Source organism: Acinonyx jubatus, chromosome A2 (assembly GCF_027475565.1).
Source record: "Acinonyx jubatus isolate Ajub_Pintada_27869175 chromosome A2, VMU_Ajub_asm_v1.0, whole genome shotgun sequence".
In the NCBI taxonomy this organism is placed as follows: Eukaryota; Metazoa; Chordata; class Mammalia; order Carnivora; family Felidae; genus Acinonyx; species Acinonyx jubatus.
This window is the reverse complement of record NC_069383.1, coordinates 147,317,502-147,338,772: the sequence shown is the minus strand read 5'-3', so window position 1 is coordinate 147,338,772 and position 21,271 is coordinate 147,317,502. Positions and strand designations below refer to the sequence as shown.

Genomic DNA, 21,271 nt, shown 5'->3' with positions numbered 1-21,271 from the left:
CTTTGAGAATCTAGGGCTGCTTGGGGTTTTTAAGTCCAGAGAAATGGAAGGTGGTGGGCCCTCCCCTGGGAGGTGGAGGACCCCTTCCTCAGGGCCCTGGGATTGACAGAGAGGGCTGGGCTTCTCCAGTGAGCTGTCTGCCATGGGGAGTCAGTGTCTGCTTCTCACCCTGCTACAGGAGCTGGCAGGCAAGCCTTATTCTCAGGACCTGTCTCGGAGCCCACAGAGCCTCAGTGACACAGGCTATTCGTCCGACGGCATCTCCAGCTCCCAGAGCGAGATCACAGGCGTTGTACAGCAGGAGGTAGAGCAGCTGGACAGCGCAGGGGTGACAGGGCCTCGCCCGCCCAGCCCCTCCGAGCTCCACAAGGTGGGGAGCAGCCTGCGGCCTTCGCTGGAGGCCCAGGGCCCAGCCCCCAGGGGCGAGCAGAGCAAGCCACCCAGGAGCAGTGGTGAGGAGCAGAAACGGAGGCCCCACTCCTTGTCCATCATGCCTGAGGCCTATGACTCCGATGAGGAACTGGAGGATATCTTGGAGGAGGAGGAAGACTCTTTGGAGTGGGGGCACCAGAGGGAGCAGCAGGACACAGCCGAGTCATCAGATGACTTTGGCAGCCAGTTGAGGCACGACTACGTGGAGGACAGCAGTGAGGGTGGCCTGTCCCCTCTCCCACCCCAGCCCCCAGCCCGGGCAGCAGAACTGACCGACGAGGAGTTCATGCGACGACAGATACTGGAGATGAGCGCCGAAGAAGACAACCTGGAAGAGGATGACGTTGCCCCCTCTGGGCATGGCCTGGCCAAACATGGCACCCAGAAGGGTGGCCCCAGGCCCCGGCCTGAGCCCAGCCAAGACCCAGCAGTGCTGCCCAAGAGACGTCTGCCACATAACGCCACCACAGGCTACGAGGAGCTGCTCTCTGAGGGAGGCCCAGCCGAGGCCAGCGATGGCACTGGGGCCCTACAGGGGGGGCTCCGCCGCTTCAAGACCATTGAGCTTAATAGCACGGGCAGCTATGGCCATGAGCTGGACCTGGGCCAAGGTCCCGACCCCAGCCTGGAGCGGGAGCCGGAGCTGGAAATGGAGAGCCTGACAGGCTCGCCAGAGGACCGCTCCCGTGGGGAGCACTCCTCCACACTGCCTGCCTCCACACCCAGCTACACTTCGGGCACCTCTCCCACCTCCCTGTCCTCCCTGGAGGAGGACAGCGATAGCAGCCCCAGCCGCCGGCAGCGACTAGAAGAAGCAAAGCAGCAGCGCAAGGCTCGGCACCGCTCACATGGGCCCCTGCTGCCCACCATCGAGGACTCCTCGGAGGAGGAGGAGCTGCGGGAGGAGGAGGAGCTGCTACGGGAGCAGGAGAAGATGCGGGAGGTGGAACAGCAGCGTATCCGCAGCACGGCCCGCAAGACACGGCGAGACAAGGAAGAACTGCGGGCCCAGCGGCGGCGCGAGCGCTCCAAGACCCCCCCGAGCAACCTGTCCCCCATCGAGGATGCCTCCCCGACTGAGGAGCTGAGGCAGGCAGCTGAGATGGAGGAGCTCCATCGCTCCTCCTGCTCTGAGTACTCACCCTCCCCTTCCCTTGACTCGGAGGCTGAAGCCCTGGATGGCGGCCCCACCCGGCTCTACAAGTCAGGCAGTGAGTATAACCTGCCCACCTTCATGTCCCTCTACTCGCCAACTGAGACGCCCTCAGGCAGCTCCACCACTCCCAGCTCCAGCCGGCCCCTGAAGAGCGCAGAGGAGGCCTATGAGGAGATGATGCGCAAGGCCGAGCTGCTCCAGCGGCAACAGGGCCAGGTGGCAGGTGGCCCCTCTCAGCCCACTGGTACCCGGAGCCAGTGTGCCTTTGAGTACCAGGACACCCCCGACCAGGACTATGGCAGGGCTGCACAGCCTGCCCCTCAGGGCACACCGGCCAGCCTGGGGACAGCCGTGTATGAGGAGATCCTTCAGACATCACAGAGCATTGCCCGCATGCGGCAGGCCTCCTCCCGGGACTTGGCCTTTGCGGAGGACAAGAAGAAGGAGAAGCAGTTTCTGAATGCCGACAGTGCGTACATGGACCCAATGAAGCAAAATGGCGGCCCACTCACCCCTGGTACCAGTCCCACCCAGCTGGCTGCCCCTGTGTCCTTCTCCACCTCCACCTCCTCAGATAGCAGTGGTGGCCGAGTCATTCCTGATGTCCGTGTTACTCAGCATTTTGCAAAGGAGCCTCAGGACCCCCTCAAGCTTCACAGCTCTCCTGCCTCCCCCAGCTCTGCCTCCAAGGAGGTAGGCATATCCTTTTCCCAGGGCCCTGGCACCCCAGCCACCACAGCTGTGGCTCCTTGTCCAGCCAGCCTGTCACGAGGTTATATGACTCCAACCTCCCCAGCAGGCTCTGAGCGCAGCCCTTCACCGTCTGCTGTAGGCCACAGCTATGGACAGAGCCCAGCCACTGCGAACTACGGGTCCCAAACTGAGGAGATACCCCAGGCCCTCAGTGGCGCCACTGCCAGTGGACGGGCTGCCAGAGACAAGCCCCTGAGTGTGAGTGATGGCGAGAGCGGCCCCCACAAGGCCTCCCGGGGGTATTCCTACTTCGCAGGCTCCAGCCCACCTCTCTCTCCATCTTCTCCTTCAGAGAGTCCCACATTCTCCCCTGGCAAGCTGGGCCCAAGGGCCACAGCCGAGTTCTCTACACAGACGCCAAGCCCGACCCCTGCCTCGGACATGCCTCGGAGCCCTGGTGCCCCGACCCCAACACCCATGGTGGCTCAGGGCACACAAACGCCACACCGGCCCAGCACACCTCGCCTGGTGTGGCAGCAGCCCTCTCAGGAGGCCCCTTTCATGGTCATCACTCTGGCATCAGATGCCTCCAGCCAGACCAGGATGGTACATGCCAGTGCTTCCACCTCCCCGGTGTGTTCGCCCACTGACACCCAGCCCACCACCCACAGCTATAGCCAGACAACACCTCCGAGTATGTCCCAGCTGCCCCCAGAGCCACCTGGGCCACCTGGCTTCCCGCGGGCACCCAGTGCTGGCGTGGATGGGCCCTTGGCAGTCTATGGCTGGGGCGCCCTCCCTGCTGAGAACATCTCCCTGTGCCGGATCTCCTCTGTCCCTGGAACGTCTAGGGTGGAGCCAGGCCCTAGGCCTCCAGGCAGTGCCGTGGTAGACCTTCGCACAGCTGTCAAGCCTACTCCTATCATCCTTACTGACCAGGGCATGGACCTGACTTCTCTTGCCGTGGAAGCGAGGAAGTACGGCCTTGCCCTGGATCCAATCCCAGGACGGCAGTCGACTGCTGTACAGCCTTTGGTCATCAACCTCAATGCCCAGGAGCAGACCCATGCCTTCCTCAGCACCGCCACCACCGTGAGCATCACCATGGCCTCATCTGTGCTCATGGCTCAGCAAAAGCAGCCTGTGGTCTATGGAGACCCCTTCCAGAGCCGGCTTGACTTTGGTCAGGGTGCGGGTAGCCCTGTGTGCCTGGCCCAGGTCAAGCAGGTAGAGCAGGCCGTCCAGACAGCCCCATACCGAGGCGGGCCCCGTGGAAGACCTAGGGAGACCAAGTTTGCCAGGTATAACCTGCCCAACCAGGTAGCACCTCTGGCCAGAAGGGACGTTTTAATCACTCAGATGGGCAGTGCCCAGAGTGTTGGCCTCAAATCGGGCCCAGTGGCAGAGCCTGGTGCCGAACCCCACCGGGCTGCCCCTGCAGAGCTGCGGTCACACGCTGCTCCAGGTGCCAGGAAGCCACACACAGTGGTGGTGCAGATGGGAGAGGGCACAGCAGGCACTGTGACCACACTGCTCCCAGAGGAACCTGCAGGTGCCCTGGACCTCACTGGGATGAGGCCTGAGAGCCAGATGGCATGCTGTGACATGGTCTACAAGTTCCCCTTTGGCAGTAGCTGCACAGGCACCTTCCACCCCACCCCCAGCGCTCCTGAGAAGAGTGTGTCAGACGTTGCCCTACCTGGCCAGAGCAGCGGCCCCTTCTACAGTCCCCGGGACCCTGAGCCTCCTGAACCCCCCACCTACCGGGCACAGGGGGTAGTGGGGCCTGGGCCCCACGAGGAGCAGAGGCCCTACCCACAGGGCCTCCATGGCAGGCTATACTCCTCCATGTCTGACACCAATTTGGCAGAGGCTAGCCTCAACTACCATGCCCACAGGATTGGGCAGCTCTTCCAGGGCCCTGGACGAGATTCAGCTGTGGATCTCAGCTCGCTGAAGCATTCCTACAGCCTGGGCTTTGTGGATGGACGCTACCTTGGGCAGGGCTTGCAGTATGGCTCGTACACAGACCTGCGTCACCCCACAGACGTTTTGACTCACCCACTTCCCATGAGGCGCTACAGTTCAGTGTCAAACATCTACTCAGACCACAGGTATGGCCCACGGGGAGATGCAGCTGGCTTCCAGGAGGCCAGTCTGGCCCAGTACAGTGCCACCACTGCCCGTGAGATCAGCCGCATGTGTGCTGCCCTCAACTCCATGGACCAGTATGGAGGGCGGCATGGCAGTGGTGGTGGTGGCCCTGACCTCATGCAGTATCAGCCCCAGCCCGGGCCTGGGCTCAGCGCTCCCCAGGGTCTGGCTCCCCTCAGACCTGGCCTCCTTGGGAACCCCACCTTCCCAGAGGGCCACCCAAGTCCTGGGAACCTGGCCCAGTACAGGCCTACGGTAGGCCAGGGAACAGCAGTCAGACAGCTGCTGCCATCCACAGCCACCGTGCGTGCAGCCGACGGCATGATCTACTCGACTATCAACACTCCAATTGCTGCAACACTGCCCATAACCACCCAGCCCGCCTCAGTACTGCGGCCCATGGTGCGCCGTGGCATGTACAGGCCTTACGTGTCGGGTGGGGTCACAGCTGTGCCACTCACCAGCCTGACACGCATGCCCGTGATTGCCCCCCGGATACCTCTTGGGCCCACAGGGCTGTACCGATATCCTGCACCAAGTAGATTCCCCGCTGCTTCCAGCATTCCACCTGCTGAGGGTCCTGTGTACCTGGGGAAACCTGCTGCTGCTAAGGCCCCAGGGGCTGGGGGTCCACCAAGGCCAGAGCTGCCAACAGGGGCAGCTCGGGAAGAGCCTCTTTCCACAGCCACCCCTGCTGCCGCCAAAGAGGCTGTAGCAGCCCCACCCCCAGCCCCAGCCCCTCTGGCCAGCCAGAAGCCACAGGTAGATGCTGCTCCCGGGGGCGGCAGCGGGGCCCTCAGCCGGCCAGGGCTGGAGAAGGAGGAAGCTGCGCAGGAGGAGCGACAGCGGAAACAGCAGGAGCAGCTGCTGCAGCTGGAGCGGGAGCGGGTGGAGTTGGAGAAGCTGCGGCAACTGCGGCTGCAGGAGGAGCTGGAGCGGGAGCGGGTGGAGCTGCAGCGACACCGTGAGGAAGAGCAGCTCCTGGTGCAGCGGGAGCTGCAGGAGCTGCAGACCATTAAGCACCATGTGCTGCAGCAGCAACAGGAGGAACGGCAGGCCCAGTTCGCCCTGCAGAGGGAGCAGCTGGCACAGCAGCGTCTGCAGCTGGAGCAGATCCAGCAGCTGCAGCAGCAGCTGCAGCAGCAGCTAGAGGAACAGAAGCAGCGGCAGAAGACCCCCTTCCCCGTGGCCTGTGAGGCACCTGGCCGAGGGCCTCCCCCAGCTGCCACGGAGCTGGCTCAGAATGGCCAGTACTGGCCACCCCTGACCCACACAGCCTTCATCGCCGTGGCAGGGCCGGAGGGGCCTGGGCAGCCTCGGGAGCCCGGGCTGCATCGGGGCCTCCCTAGCTCTGCCTCGGACATGTCACTGCAGACAGAGGAGCCGTGGGAGGCAGGCCGCAGCGGCCTCAAGAAGCGGCACTCTATGCCTCGCCTGCGGGACGCCTGCGAGCCAGAGTCAGGGCCCGAGCCCTGCGCAGTCAGGAGGATTGCAGACAGCAGCGTGCAGACAGACGAGGAGGATGGGGAGGGCCGCTACCTCCTGAGCCGGCGGCGCCGGGTGCGGCGGAGTGCGGACTGCAGCGTGCAGACTGATGACGAGGACAGTGCCGAGTGGGAGCAGCCGGTGCGCCGCCGCCGGTCCCGGCTTTCCCGCCACTCGGATTCCGGCTCCGACAGCAAGCATGATGCTGCCGCCTCATCGTCCCCTGCAACCGCTGCTGCGAGGGCCACGAGCAGCGTGGGCATCCAGACCATCAGTGACTGCTCTGTGCAGACGGAGCCTGACCAGCTGCCCAGAGTCTCTCCAGCCATCCACATCACAGCCGCTACTGACCCCAAGGTGGAGATCGTCAGGTACATCTCGGCGCCAGAGAAGACTGGACGCGGGGAGAGCCTGGCCTGCCAGACGGAGCCTGAGGGGCAGGCCCAGGGTGTGGTTGGGCCGCAGCTTGTAGGGCCAACTGCCATCAGCCCCTACCTGCCTGGCATCCAGATCGTCACCCCAGGGCCCCTCGGCAGATTCGAAAAAAAGAAGCCAGATCCCCTGGAGATTGGATACCAGGCCCAGCTGCCCCCGGAGTCCCTGTCACAGCTCGTGAGCCGCCAGCCTCCCAAGTCCCCCCAGGTCCTCTACTCACCGGTCTCACCCCTGTCCCCACACCGGCTCCTGGACACCTCCTTTGCTTCCAGTGAGAGGCTGAACAAGGCTCACGTGAGTCCCCAGAAGCACTTCACGGCTGACAGCGCTCTCCGCCAGCAGACGCTGCCTCGCCCCATGAAGACCCTGCAGCGGTCCTTGTCTGACCCTAAGCCCCTCAGCCCCACCGCCGAGGAGTCTACCAAAGAGAGGTTCTCCCTCTACCAGCACCAGGGGGGACTGGGTAGCCAGGTATGGGCACAGGGGCTGGTCCAGGGTGGGACAGGGGTCTCTGTCTAGCCTGGGGGCCCCACAGGGAGGGGTTTCTCCTGGGGTGGGGGTGGAGTCACCTCCAGCTCCAGAGGCCCAGAGGAAGGAGTTGAGGATGAGGACTGGATCTTCCTTGATGCACACCTGGTGGAGCCAGAAGCCTGGCAAGGACATCTGGGCAAATACAGACTCACACACTGGCCCCCACAGCCACCCATCCAGACACTGCTAGAAACTTCAGCCTCTCCTCAGCACTGCCTCTTCACAGCCCATATCTGGTCCAGTCCCTACCGTGTCCCCCCGCCAGTCTGGGCCTCTCCCATTCCAAACCTCTACCGTGGATGTTTCCTTAGAAAATCAGTAACATAGACCTGGCTGGGCTGCTCCCTACTCCCCATCCCTGGCCTGGTTTCCATGGCCCCACAGGAAGTCCAAGCCCCTTGGCCTAGCATTCAAGGTCCATCCCAGTGGGCTGCAGCATCTCTCGGTCTCATCTTGTCCCCTGTCACTATCTGGCCCTCAGTAAATCTGCTCCCTGTCTGCTCCCCTAGGCAGGGAACCCTGGAACATCAATGTGCCCTTGCCTGTGGCTTTAGTTGCCAACGATATCCTGGGACTGGGCGAGGTGGCCTGCTGTGGGCTGCCATGCAAGGGAAGATAGGAGTTGCAGGGGCCTTCTGCCAAGGATTTTGAGTGCCAGACTAAAGAGCACGGGCTTTTCTTGTAGGCCCTTGGAGCTTCTGGAGGTTTGGGGCAGGTGAGACAGGCAAGATGGGTATTTTAGAAAGCTTCCTGGGCAGAATGTGGGTAGATAGGCTGAAGGGAAAGACTGCACAGTGGCCCTGGGGAAAGGGGTAGGAACCAGGTATGTTTTCTGGGCGTGATGCAGAGAGGAGAGGGTGAGGCCTCAAGGTGGGGTGGTGGAGGTGATGAGCTTGGGTAATGGAGAGCCCTGGGGTATGCAGTCCAGAGAGCGTGGGGGTGGGATCAGGAGTCTAGGCTGGCAGGGAGTGCAGGCCAGAGAGGCAGGCCGCCCTGGCTCCAGGCCAGGGTGGGCACAGAAGTTCCATGGGCCGGCAGTATGGTGCCATGCCATGATGAGCCCTCAAGGTGTGCAGCCAAAATAACAAAAGATGAACAATAGAATGAGGAGTTGAATAAGCGAAATGTATTGTGAAAGGCCCACCCATTGTTCTGAGGCTCTGGGACACACTATCATTTTCTTTGTGACAGATGGTGAGTGTGGGTGGGAGGTTTTTATGTAGTTTCTTGGCAAGGTAAAACGCAAGAAGCCCAATGTCCGGGCCTAGTGTATTTTGGGGATTTGGGTGGTCCATAAAAGCCCAGAGTCCCAGGGCACTCTGGGAAGGCTAGGAACTAGAGACAAAGGACCCAAGGTAGACCTTCCATCACCATCCAGTGATGTGGACCTTCAGGTAATGTGAACGGCAGGTGAGGAGAACTGCAGAGAGGGCAGGGTTAGGGAGTCTGGACCAGGAAGCAACACAGCCAGAGACAGGTTGGAGAGGCCCTGCAGGGTAGCTGGTAGTCTCAGAGAGTGGTGGGCCAACAGGTATGTGGAGGGAGCTGGGGGCCAGGCCAAGAGCACAGTCCAGAGAGTTTGGCAGAGGGTGGTGTAGGGCAGCTGGGAGAAGAGGGTGGACCAGGCGGCTGAGCTGCATGTCACTTAAAACAGCTGTAGGACGGGGCAGGAAAAGACCCAGAGCCTGCAGTAACTGACAGCCTGTGCCCCTTCTCATGATCCTCTGGGGATCCTGGTGGGCACCCAGGGACCACTCCATTCCTGTCCATGGCCCTCTATTGCCCTGGTCCCCACCAGCTTCTAGACCTGAAACCAGAGCCAGACTGTACTGTCCTCACCTCAGGACACTCAGTGGGAGAGAGAGGGTGGCAAGCCCACTGGATATGGGCAGGGTCCTCAGGGCCACTGTATGCTAGAAGTTCTCAGAGGCAGGCTAGTCCTAGAGACCAGCACAGAGGGGCATCTGCTCCACCCCTCCCCTGCTGCCTGGAGTGCTGGGAGAGAGAAGGCCTGTAAAACGGTCACAGGCCAGTGATGATGTCCACTGGGGGCGGGGGGGAGGGGGCGGCGGGCGGGGAGGCAGTCCTCAAGGCTGCCTGGTGAATCAGAGCACCAACTATATGGAGCCCAGCCTCTGCCCCAACCCAGGCCAGGGCTCTTCTACCTTTGCCCCACCAAGTCACCCACACCTTGGGTCTCAGTGCTGCCCGCCCTTCCCTCTGTCTCAGGTGTCGGCGCTGCCACCCAACGGCCTGGTCCGCAAGGTGAAGCGGACACTGCCCAGCCCCCCTCCAGAGGAGGCTCACCTGCCCCTGGCTGGCCAGGCCCCCCCACAGCTGTATGCGGCCAGCCTGCTGCAGCATGGGCTGGCGGGGCCCACCGCTGTCCCTGCCACCAAGGCCAGCCTGCTCCGGGAGCTGGACCGGGACCTGCGGCTGGTGGAGCATGAGTCCACCAAGCTGCGCAAGAAGCAAGCGGAGCTGGACGAGGAGGAGAAGGAGATCGACGCCAAGCTCAAGTACCTGGAGCTGGGTATCACACAGCGTAAAGAGTCTTTGGCCAAAGACCGGGGTGGCCGTGACTACCCGCCCTTGCGTGGTCTCGGTGAGCATCGTGACTACTTATCAGACAGCGAGCTCAACCAGCTGCGGCTCCAGGGCTGTGCCACTCCTGCCGGCCAGTATGCTGACTTCCCTGTCACTGCCGCTGCTCCTGCCACCCCCTCTGGCCCTACTGCCTTCCAACAGCCCCGATTCCCACCTCCAGCCCCACAGTACACTGCAGGCAGTGGTGGGCCAACTCAGAACGGATTCCCAGCCCATCAACCACCCACCTACCCTGGCCCCGGCACATACCCAGCACCTGCCTTTCCTCCTGGCACCAGTTACCCAGCTGAGCCTAGCCTGCCAAGCCAGCAGGCTTTCCGTCCCACAGGCCACTATACAGCCCAAACACCCATGCCAACCACACAGAGCACTCTTTTCCCAGTCCCAGCTGACAGCCGTGCCCCCCACCAGAAGCCACGCCAGACGTCACTAGCCGACTTGGAACAGAAGGTGCCCACTAACTATGAGGTGATTGCCAGCCCAGTTGTGGCCATGTCTTCAGCCCCACCTGAAACCAGCTATAGTGGCCCAGCAGTAAGCAGCAGCTATGATCAAGGCAAGGCTGCTGAGCTGCCCCGGGCCGGGGACCGTAGTGGTGTGAGCCTGAGCTCAGCCTCCACCTACCCCTCTGACTCCCACTACACCAGCCTGGAGCAGAATGTCCCTCGGAACTATGTGATGATTGATGACATCAGTGAGCTGACCAAGGATAGTATCTCCACTACCCCTGATAGCCAGCGAGTAGAGCCCCTGGGGCCAAGCAGCAGCGGGCGTCCAGGGAAAGAGCCGGGAGAACCCAGCATCCTTGAGGGGACTGCATTGCCCTGCTGCTACACCAGAGGGGAGGAGGAATCTGAAGAGGACTCTTATGATCCCCGTGGGAAGAGTGGCCATCACCGGAATCTGGAGAGCAATGGCCGACCAGCCAGTGCCCACTACTACAGTGACAGCGACTACAGACATGGAACTCGAGCAGAGAAGTATGGTCCAGGTCCCATGGGGCCTAAGCATCCCTCCAAGAGCCTGGCACCAGCTGCTATCTCCTCAAAACGTAGCAAGCACCGGAAGCAGGGCATGGAGCAAAAGATCTCCAAATTCTCACCTATCGAAGAGGCCAAGGATGTGGAATCTGACCTGGCCTCCTACCCCTCCCCTGCAGTCAGCAGCAGCCTAGCCTCTCGGGGCAGGAAGTTCCAGGATGAAATCACCTATGGGCTCAAGAAGAATGTGTATGAGCAGCAGAGGTACTATGGGGTGTCCAGCCGGGACCCAGTGGAGGAAGATGACCGCATGTATGGAGGGAGTGGCCGGTCCCGGGTGGCATCTGCATATAGTGGGGAGAAACTGTCCGGCCATGACTTCAGCAGCCGGGGCAAGGGATATGAACGGGAACGGGAAGCCATGGAGAGACTCCAAAAAGCGGGCCCCAAGCCCTCGTCCCTGAGCATGGCCCATGGCCGGTCCCGGCCCCCCATGCGGAGCCAGGCCTCTGAAGAGGAGAGCCCCGTCAGCCCCTTGGGGCGGCCCCGCCCTGCCGGCGGCACCCTCCCTCCTGGGGACACCTGCCCACAGTTCTGCTCCAGCCACTCCATGCCTGACGTCCAGGAGCACGTCAAGGATGGGCCTCGGGCCCACACATATAAGCGTGAGGAGGGCTACATCCTGGATGACTCCCACTGCGTAGTTTCCGACAGCGAAGGTAATGGCAGCCAGGGGTGATTTCTGCAGCCGCTCAGCACCCGGGGGGCCTGCCCGCCCATGGGGCCCTGGGCCCTGAGATGTCCCAGGGGGGCCTGGCTTGGCGCCTCATCCAGTGGGCTGCTCCACCTGCGCCCTGGCCCTGGTTGTGGGGGGGATGGGCTGGGGGCCTAGTGTTTATTGCTTGTGGCTGTGGTGCCCACTCTCTGGTTTCCTTGCATGGCTTCAGCTGGGCCTCCCCCTGCGGCCAGCCCAGGGGTTGATGGTGTTCTGTTTTTGGTCTCTGAAGCGTATCACCTGGGCCAGGAGGAGACAGACTGGTTTGATAAGCCCCGGGATGCCCGCTCTGACCGGTTCAGGCACCACGGGGGCCATGCAGTCTCCTCCTCCTCCCAGAAGCGAGGCCCTGCCAGGCACAGCTACCACGACTACGATGAGCCCCCCGAGGAGGGCCTGTGGCCACATGATGAGGGTGGCCCGAGCCGCCACACCTCAGCCAAGGAACACCGGCACCACAGTGACCACGGGCGGCACTCAGGCCGCCACACTGGTGAGGAGCCGGGCCGGCGTGCTGCCAAACCACACACTCGGGACCTGGGCCGCCATGAGGCCCGGCCTCACCCTCAGCCCAGCCCTGCCCCGGCCATGCAGAAGAAGGGTCAGCCTGGGTACCCCAGCTCTGCTGAATATTCACAGCCATCCCGTGCTCCATCAGCATACCATCATGCCTCTGACAGCAAGAAGGGCTCCCGGCAGGCCCACTCGGGGCCCACTGCACCACAGCCAAAGCCAGAACCCCAGCTGCAGTCACAAGGTCGGCAGGCAGCTCCTGGGCCACAGCAATCACAGCCGCCACCATCAAGGCAGACACCCTCGGCAACAGCATCACGCCAGCCACAGCAGCAGCAGCAGCAGCAGCAGCAGCAGCAGCAGCAGCAGCTACAGCCCCCTCAGCAGGCCCCAGCGCAGGCTCGGCTGCAGCAACAGGGCCAGCAAGCTACCCGGGGCCCAGCCTCTGCTGCCAGCCAGCCAGCAGGGAAGGCTCAGCCAGGCCCCCCAACAGTCACAGGCTCCCAGCCAGCAGGACCGGTAAGTAGGGCTCCAGTGCATGGATCCTACCCAGGGTGTATACTGCGGCCGCAGCTTGGACGTGCCCTTGGTTCCAGGCTGGGCAAGGGCAGAATCCACGCACAGTATCTGAGCTATGGGTTCTGTGTTGCAGCCACGGGCAGAGCAGGCAAATGGCTCTAAAGGGACAGCTAAAGCACCCCAACAGGGGAGGCCTCCTCAGGCCCAGCCACCACCAGGACCTGGACCTGCAGGTGAGCCTATATTTTGGTGCCCTCGGCCACGGCCCAGAATTCCTGGTCTGCCCTCTCCCTACACCCATGGGCGTCCTGAGCTCCCCTGCATTGCCACCCGCACTGCTCCCTGCGAAGGTGCCCAGGGGGCTGCAGACCTTTGCAGTAGGAAACAAGCTTGGGGTTAGAATGAGCCAGTTGGGGTCACCAGCACTGGGGACTTTGGGCCCAGGCAGCTCTGGTCAGGGAACCTGAGTACAGGGCCAGGACCACAGCTTCTTACTGTCTCTTTCCTTCCCCTTCTCTCCTCCCATCTGTCTTTCCATCCTCCTCTTCTCCTTCCTTGCTTTCCTCAACTTCCCTTTTTCTGCCTGCTCCAACCCCTTTCCTTCATGTTCTCTCTCTCTCTCTCTCTCTCTCTCTCTCTCTCTCTCTCTCTCTCTCTCTCTCTCTTTCATTTCTCTCTCCTCCCCCTCACTCTCCAACCTCACAACTGCCTGTATTCAGATTCCCTCAGGGCTGCTCTCCCACTCAAGCCTGTCTCCTGATGGTGGTTTCTTTCCCCCTAGGCATGAAGGCCGGAGCCAGGCCTGGAGGGACCCCAGGGGCTCCTGCCGGCCAGCCAGGCGCCGATGGTGAGAGTGTGCTCTCCAAAATCCTCCCTGGTGGGGCAGCAGAGCAGGCTGGCAAGCTGACAGAAGGTAGGCACTGCCTACAGCCAGGTCCATGGTGGGCGGCAGCTCCAGGGCCCTACTCTGGCAGAGGCTACGTCTGGGAAATGATTCCAGGCTCGGTCAGCCAGACATAGGCCAGCCTGAACATCCACCTGCTGCTGCCCAGTGGCTCTCTGGGTGGTCCTTGCCCCTTGGGGTGGGCTTGGCTTCACTGTGCCAAATAGCCCCAGCCAGGAAGGAGTCGAGTCCAATTTCCTGATGCCTCTCTTTTTCTTTGTCACAGCTGTCTCTGCTTTTGGCAAAAAGTTCTCCTCATTCTGGTGACCATGCCCTGCAGGGTAAGTATGGGCTGCCTGTACCCAGCCTCCCTTTGCATGGGGGGTCCTGAGGAGTCCTCTAGGAGGAGTCTGGTCTTTAGCAGTGGTGATGTGGCCAGAGCTGCAGTATTCTCTCCTGTGAGTGTGGGAGGAGGAAGAGGAAAAGGAGGAACCCAATGCATAGAGGCCTTAATGTGGGGCCAACTCCACAGGGGTCTTGGGAAAGGGAAGCTAGGGCCAACACTCCCTTGTCCTTCTCCACCACCCCTACCACCCCTCCCGGGGCTCTCACAACTTTGAACTGGCTTTAGTTTGTAGGTAGGGCCCCCTGGGATACAGCTCCTCCTCAGCCTTTCTCTGTAAATGCTCCACAGGCTCTTGAAGAGACGAAAGGAGATGATATCATTGCTGTGGAAAAATCTCTGGAGTCAGAGGCCTGGGCACAGCTCTGGACTCTGCGTATAACAGTGAGTGTCAGGTCCATGGTAGGGCGGGGCAGAGGAAGGGGTGAAGGTCCAAGGCCTGGCTGACCAGACCCATGTAGCTCCTACAAATGTGAGCTGGGAGGAGGCTGGTGGACTTCCTTCAGCTGTGATGGGCCTCGCAGCTACCCGAGGGCCAGAGACCACCAAGCTGGCTGAGATGACTCAGGCAGTAACCTCAGGGAAGGACCCAGCAAAGCCAACCATCTCCCACAACTTCGGGTCTGTGTTCTGGGCACTGATTCCAAAGCCCTTTCCCTGAGGCCTCGTGCTGGTGACTTTGCTCCAGACAGTCTGGTGAGGCCTGAGTCCCCAATGCTGCAGACCGTAGTAGCCATGAGCATGAACTTAAGACACTGTTGGCTTTCACAGGCTGAGCTCATGACCTGCAAGATGGAAGAGCAAAATGAGAAGTGAGGCAGACAGGAAGAGGACAGAGAGGAGAGGGAGGTCACTGGACAGGCAGTCTCAGCCCCTAGCCAGGTCAGCCCAGGGAGAGAGTGGAAGGGCCTCTGCGCAGGGGCCGTAGCTCTGCCTGGGCTGCAGTGGCCAACACGGGATGAGAAGCCTTCTCCTGGAACCCTCTCTGGTCCCAGCCCAGCCTCTGTGGCAGAGGAGGAGGTAGCGCATCGTCCAGGATGGCAGGGAGGGTAGCCTGGCTAGTGGCGCTGCTCTGTGCACGGCCAAGGGCCACCTTCTACCATTCCATAAACCTGGGGCCTTCTCCCTCCCCTTTCTTCACCACCTCTCAGGTTGAGTTTAGAGGTTTGTGTGCTTCTCGTGGTGAGCAGGCAGGTGTGTGGCAGGGCCAGAGAGTCAGCGAACAAATCACAAGGGAGCCCAGGCCAGGGCTGCTTGTAGGAAGGAGCTGGGTGTAGTGGCAGAAGGGCTGCCTGTCTCTGGAGGAACAGTGGGGGCCCTAGAAACGTCCGGTCTCTCATCCACTTAGCCGTTTATTCCACAAATGTTTGTCAAGTCCTAGGCAGGTGCCAGGCCCTGTTCCAGGTGCGAGGGATACAGCAGGAGATAAAACCAGGTCCCTGCCCTCCAAAGTGGACAGTCCATTTAAGGGGGACAGAGAAAAAATAAGTTAAAAAAAAAAACACTAAAGGTTAAAAGGTAATTTCTGAAGGTGGTAAGTGTTATGAAGCCAGTGAAGCAGGGTTGTGGGGCAGGGGGTCTGCTCTAAAGAAAGTAGTCAGTGTGAGGTAAGGCTTGAGGAGGGACGATGTTGGGATGGGACAGGTGGGCCTTCAGGCCAGACAAACGGCCAGCAGAGCCAGAGCCACAGCAAGGGGAGAGACGGTCAGGGTGAAGTCTGAGGGGGTGAGAGCCAGCTCGGGTGGGCTTTGTAGGCCAAAGTAAAGAGCCTGGAATTTGTTTTAATTACAGTAGCCACAGTGCAGCACCCCCAGCGTTCTTCCTGCCTTCACCCCACTACAGCGGGCTCCCTGCTGCTTTCCCGCCCAGCTGGATGTTTCCTTGGAGTTGCCCTGGAACAGATGTGAAATCAGAAATTGTGCTGAAGGGAAGGAAGGGCAGCCCATGGGCTGGGTTCACGGCAGAACCTACCTTGGGTTTAGGGCTAGGGCTGTGTCACTGAGGAGCGAAAGGAACCACGGGCGTGGTTCTATTCTGCGTCCTGCCACACAGCCTGGGTGGGCCAGTGACACCACTAACTTTGTAGTTAAAGGAATCTCCCTCAGGTTCTGGTATCTGGCTAATGATTGGGCTGCACGGCCAGCACTTCTCTGAGTGCCCATCTCCCGGTGTCTTCTATGGCCATTTCAGAAGCGGGCTGGGAGAGGTGGGCCATTTTAAACAAAATCCCATCTCCCTCACGCTCAAGAAACTTCTGTTATATTCAAGAAATGTCCCTTCCTGGCCACCTGGATACGCCTTGCTTCCTGTCCTTGTCTTCGTGACCTCAAAATTGCCCAAGCACCCATCTCCCCAAGACTCAATGGGTAGGGACCCCCTGGGTGAGGAAAAGTTGGTCCATCAGCACATGGGCAAATCACCAAGAGGAGGGCAGGGATGGAAAGCAGCTGTCCACAGCTCTTGACAAAATCCTTCTTTCTTTCCTTCTTTCCCCCTTCCTCTTTTTCTCCTCTAAGCATCTGCAATCTGGCAAACCCTTGGCCCAAAGACTCACACGAGGTGGGACGTGGCAGGCAGGCCTCCGTTGAGAACGGGATGTTTTCTAACAGCAGCTGTCTGGGTGAAGCATCTGCTGGACACGTTGAGACCACTGGCCCCGGGGGACCCGTGATTGTCTTTCCAGAGACACTGCTCTCCTCAGGGCGCCACCTTCAAGGAATAGCCTTCGCTGGGAGGGAGGAGCCTTCTCCGGACACCCTGCCACCTCGGCAGTCCTGCTGCTCTTCCCACAGCCGCCTTTCTGCGGCCCGGCCAGCCAGGCTTCCTATGCGTTATACACAGAGTTTGGGCACAGGCTGCCTCTTTTTGACGGACACTGCCCTCCCTCCATGATGCCAGAAGTTTTTCCACAGCCTTGGAGAGGGGCTTTGACTGAGGGCTGGGGGCCCCGGGCTCCGTTTCCTTCACATTCCAGCTGGCCCGGATCCCTCTGTGGCCACAGGGCCCTGCTCCCCTCACCCTGCCCTCTGGGTGACATCGGAGCAGACTTCCATGTGGCCAGCATGGGGTTGGGAGAACTTTACAAATATTAGGACCTAACACTGTCTCATCGCTGAAATAAGAGGCCATAGCACCGAAAAGCAGCGTGGGCACTGGCTGAGGCTTCTCCCAGCCCATGGGTGGCAGCATGCTAGCACGCCTGCCACCATCTCAAAGCCATCCGCCCCCCCCCCCCCCCGAACTCCCCAGCCATTGTGAGCATCCCAGCGACACCGCCATCATCTTGAGCAGCCAGCTCCTTGTTCATACACCTGGGGATTTCTTTTGATTTCAAGAACAGCCTTAATCATTTCAGTTTGATTTACGTGTATACCTCATAAGCAGTTTTCTTTTGTTTCTCTTTCTCCCCCTTCTTTTTCTTTGCTCGCCTCCTTGCCTCTCCCCTCCACCACCACCTGTGACCGATGGTTTGGTTTCCTCTCTGCTCTGCCCCTGATCAGCACAGGGAGAATGTTGACTCAGAAGCAATAGGGGGCAGCAGGCCACCAAGAGCACAACCCCAGGGCGAGGTCTAGGAAGGCCCCTCAGCCCGCCTCTGTTTACTGTGCAATCCAGTCCTTCTTAAGCCATCACCAGTGGGCATGCTCAGAGCAGAGGGGCCAGGGCTTCTGCCATGCGAGGGCAGGGCCCAGAGCCCTGTGCTGGGGAGTATGGCACCGTCCATCCACCTGGCGTACTGGGCGGCATTCCTCCCCAAGGCCCTTACCTTGGGGGCCTCCCTTCCTCTTGGGCACCCCCACCAGTCTCATCTCTAACGTTCTATGCAATGAAATATAAACCCTCAAAGACAACTGTTAATATTTAATAAATTCCATGTTATGTATAAGGAGTTAATTGCAAACATGCAATTGAGAAACTGGATAGATAAGCTCATATCAAACACCCCCCCCCCCCGCCCCCTGCTCCCACTGTGTGTGTGAAATTCTCAGTCTGTGGCATGTTTGACCTGTGGCAGGACTCGCTGCTGCCAGGTGAGTCACCGCCTGTCCTGCAGTGGAGCATGCACAGCTCGCAGCCTTTTTGCACGATTTCATCCATTTTAACTGCTCCACCCTCTTGCTTGGGAGTTCTTTTTGCCTCAGAACCTCTCCTTCAGGAGTGCTTCTAGCTGACTTCTGCACGAGCTAGTGAGGACCTGCTGGAATTGTTGCCTGAGTGTGCAGGCTGCGGGGCGGGCAGAGCAGGGCCTCGCACACCTTGCAGGTTTCTCGGACCAGGATAGCAGGTGAAAAGAAGCCTTTGGAGTAGACATGCTGCTGGAGCCCACACAGGAGTGTGTGGGTGAACATTCTGAAGGTTTGCTGTATGATTTCCATCTGTAAGTCACTCCCCCTCTTATCCCATCCCTGAGCCAGAGGCGTCTGGCCACCCCTTTCAGTGGGACATGGCTCAGGCACAGAGCTGGGCTATGTCTTTGGCCAGAGACACAGAGGCAGGGTCTGGCTATGTCCTAGGGACCCCAGATCCTGACTGTACCTGCTCCGTGCCTCTTCTTTGTAGCTCGGTGGGGGCTCCAAGGTCTGTGAGCCAAGAGATCTAGGCTGGGACAAGGGGATCAGCAAGTGCTCAGTAAGAGCTAGGTCTCTGGCACTTGTGGCAAGGACAGCTAACAATGTCATCTTGGACCAGAGCAGGTGTTCACATAGACAGTGGCTTCACGCTGAGTTTCTTGGGAAGCTTTTCAATAGCAAAATTCACAGAAGGTTCTTTTGTGACCCTCTTTCCATCTGTCTCCAGGACCTAAACTCCCTGCCCCCCCCCTCATCTCTGAAGCCCAAGTATCGTACTGCTTGTCAGCTTCTCTGTGACTGAGCCGGGAGTGCAGCAGGCAGTGGCTGTCCAACCCCTCGAGGCCTGGCCTTCCTCCAGTTTGCTCTGGTTTGCACCATGCATTTCTCAGGGGTCCACATTTCTCATACTTTCCTATAAGGTCTACACAGCCCTTCAGAGGGGGATCCTGGCCTACCTCTGGCAGCTGTGGATGGGGCAGGAGGCTGTTGACCTCTGTTTTGGGCCTGTGACCCTGGTCCTCCTGGATTTGGGCTTCGCCCATCCCCCAGGACACCTGCCTCATCCCAGCGATCAGGCCTGGGCTGTAAGAGCCCCATCTGAGCAAGGGCTAAGGGAGGCCACTATTCATCACCTTTGACTACCCAGGGCCAAGTCCGTGTGGGGATGTGCCTGTGGCTGGACATATGGGGGACCAAGGCAGTAATCCTTCCCACTAAAGGCCAGGGGGTGGGACCAGGAACAGGGAGCAAGCAGGGAGAGGACAGCAGGTCAGCCTCCATCGGGCCCAGTCTTAGGCTCTACAATGTTGACTTTTCAGCAAATTTCCTTTGTGACCAAGCCTTCTGAGTTTGAAATTTCTGACATCTGCCACTCCCCACTGTACCCCCAGGACACATCTGTATCCATCACCCCTTGTGAAGGTGGCTGGAGCAGGCCCCTCTGGGCCACAAGTGTCCCAGCCCTTGTGTAGATGCAGCTGTGACTCTGGAGGCACTGCAGCCAGAGACGGAGGGACCAGCATTTGGTACCTTGGCAGTGGGGGAGCATCGAGCCCATCTCCAAATGGGCAGAGTTTCTGGGATGTGGTCTAGGCCTTCTCCATACCTGCTTCCCCAGTGTCATGAGCAAGGGCATTGTCTCTGCCCACTCCAGGGCCTAATGCACTCACTTCACAGCGACAGTCCCCTCCCACCCACCCACTTAGTCCTTGGGAAGAGAATGTGGTCTCAGGGCCCATGATGAGAGGGCAGCAGTGGCAGTAACTATGGCCTGTCTTGTGGAACCTGTGTGGAGTTTTCTAGGCAGATCCTTTGCCATGGCAGCATGGCCCTTCCCCTGCCCTCATGCCACCCTCCCCCCATCTGTAAATACTTGTCATCGTGGACTCCGACAGGGTCAGAGGGACAGGCCTGACCAACTGAAACTCCTCAGAGATATCATCTCTGTCTCCCTGGGTACCAGCAGCCCTGCTGCCACGTGCACTGGGGTGGCGCTGGAGAGCCATGGAAATCGTGAGATAACTGTGTGTGTATGCATGTGAACAAGCGTGTGAATGTGTATGTGTGTGCGTGTCTGCCCCACTCAGCCTCTGGGATCAAATCAGCTCCTGCTCTCCAAGCGCAGTGCCCTGGAGAGTGGTGGCTGCCCAAAGCCTTTTCTCTGCTAGCTTCCATGTCTTGTTTTTGCTTTCCCCTCACTCCTTCCCTCCCTTCCTTCTTGCCTCTCTCCCTTTCTTTCCTTCTCTCCTTGGAGGGGGGGAAGAGTGCTGTACAAAGTGAAACAAACAAGTTTACAGTTGTAAGTGCAATGACCCGAGTCCTCCACATGACCTTGTGAATTGTGTGCCGTCCTCCTGTGCTCTGTGAGAACTCGTGGTACTTCAGTGTCCCTCCCCCTGTATTGTGACAAGGTAATTCTGTGGTATCAGAATAAAAGGACTTGATATAAACAACCTACAGACTGTCTCTGGGATGGTTTCTGAAATGGTAAGGCTTAGCCAGAGGAACAAAGCCTCAAACTTGTGACAGTCCTGTTTACAGTTAAAGGGAGAAGAGTAAAAGGGGTATGTTGTAGAAGTGTTGGCAAGGCCACAGCTAAGTCTACACCAAGCTGGCCAAAAACAACGGGTCCTCCACAAACATGCTCAGGGCAGGTCCCAGGTTTGGACCTGGAGGGAGCAGTTAGTTCACTGTGCAGGTGTTGAGGGATGGTGCCTCCAAGGCGGGTACGTCCAGCCTGTGCCTCTTTCTGGCCCCGGTTCCTGGTTAGCCAGGTGAGCAGGTGCTGCCCCCTGGTGCTGCCAACAAGCACCACACCTATCTACCTTGCTATGTCTACTCCCAACTCCTCAACTCTTGCAGGCTGCCAGACCTTAGTTCTTTCCCAACAGCATGGGTGAACCTCCTTACTAGAGTAACCCAGAGCTGCTAGAAAATTCTTAAGATACAGATAAAGGAAAAGAGTATCAGCCTCACCTCTGACCTTCCTCCAGAGTTAGTATGTTAACATATGTCCTTACTTCCTGTTTTTCTTTTTCATTTTAAACAGAAGCCAGAAGGTGCAGTACCTTCTGTTTTCTAGCCTCCTGTTTATTTCTACATGTTCATCCCAGGTACTTAGACATTTATTCTCCAATGCCCAGCCTCCAGAGAGTTGCATGATGAATTTATAGCCAGTCTACAGTACACACCCTGAAGGCTGGGCACCACAGTCCCGATTTTCCTTAAAATAATAAATAACACTGTGATGAACATCTTAGTTTTCAACCTTTCCACTCAGCTTGGTGGTTGCGGTCACTCTTTCCTCTCAGTTCTGGCCTTGACAGGCTTGTACAAACTCGGTGGTCACAAGTGCAAGTGGTCTCAGAAAGTAGGGACTGTTCTTACTTAACTAGTCCAATGTGGTTGATGGGGAAGGGGAAGCTGCAGTCCAGGCAAGTGGGGATCTCAGAGGCAAGGCAGAGTGCAGGAAGCCTGGTCCCTGAGGTGTGGAAGACCACCCAGGCTCAGGGTATATGGAGTAGGGGACATCCCTACTAGCCTGACTGCTGCCCAGTCTCTCCCGCCCTCCTCTGCCATCATAACCCACCCAGTCCTGTGCCACTGCACTGAGGGAGCCTACCTGCCCAGGTTCT

General features: G+C 59.5%; 1 protein-coding gene across 2 annotated transcripts in view; it reads left to right on the top strand.

Moving 5' to 3' along the window:
* BSN (bassoon presynaptic cytomatrix protein) overlaps positions 1-20,093 on the top strand; it is a 94,664-nt gene extending 74,571 nt beyond the window's left edge. For both annotated transcript variants that reach the window (XM_053219352.1, XM_027038723.2), the window contains exons 5-12: positions 179-6,826; positions 9,116-11,192; positions 11,481-12,280; positions 12,414-12,513; positions 13,062-13,193; positions 13,450-13,504; positions 13,858-13,950; positions 16,083-20,093. In XM_053219352.1, coding sequence (XP_053075327.1) covers positions 179-6,826; positions 9,116-11,192; positions 11,481-12,280; positions 12,414-12,513; positions 13,062-13,193; positions 13,450-13,490 — 9,798 coding nt within the window. In that variant the 3' untranslated portion in view covers positions 13,491-13,504; positions 13,858-13,950; positions 16,083-20,093. The remainder of the gene's footprint in view (positions 1-178; positions 6,827-9,115; positions 11,193-11,480; positions 12,281-12,413; positions 12,514-13,061; positions 13,194-13,449; positions 13,505-13,857; positions 13,951-16,082) is intronic.
* The last annotated feature ends 1,178 nt before the right edge of the window (positions 20,094-21,271 follow it).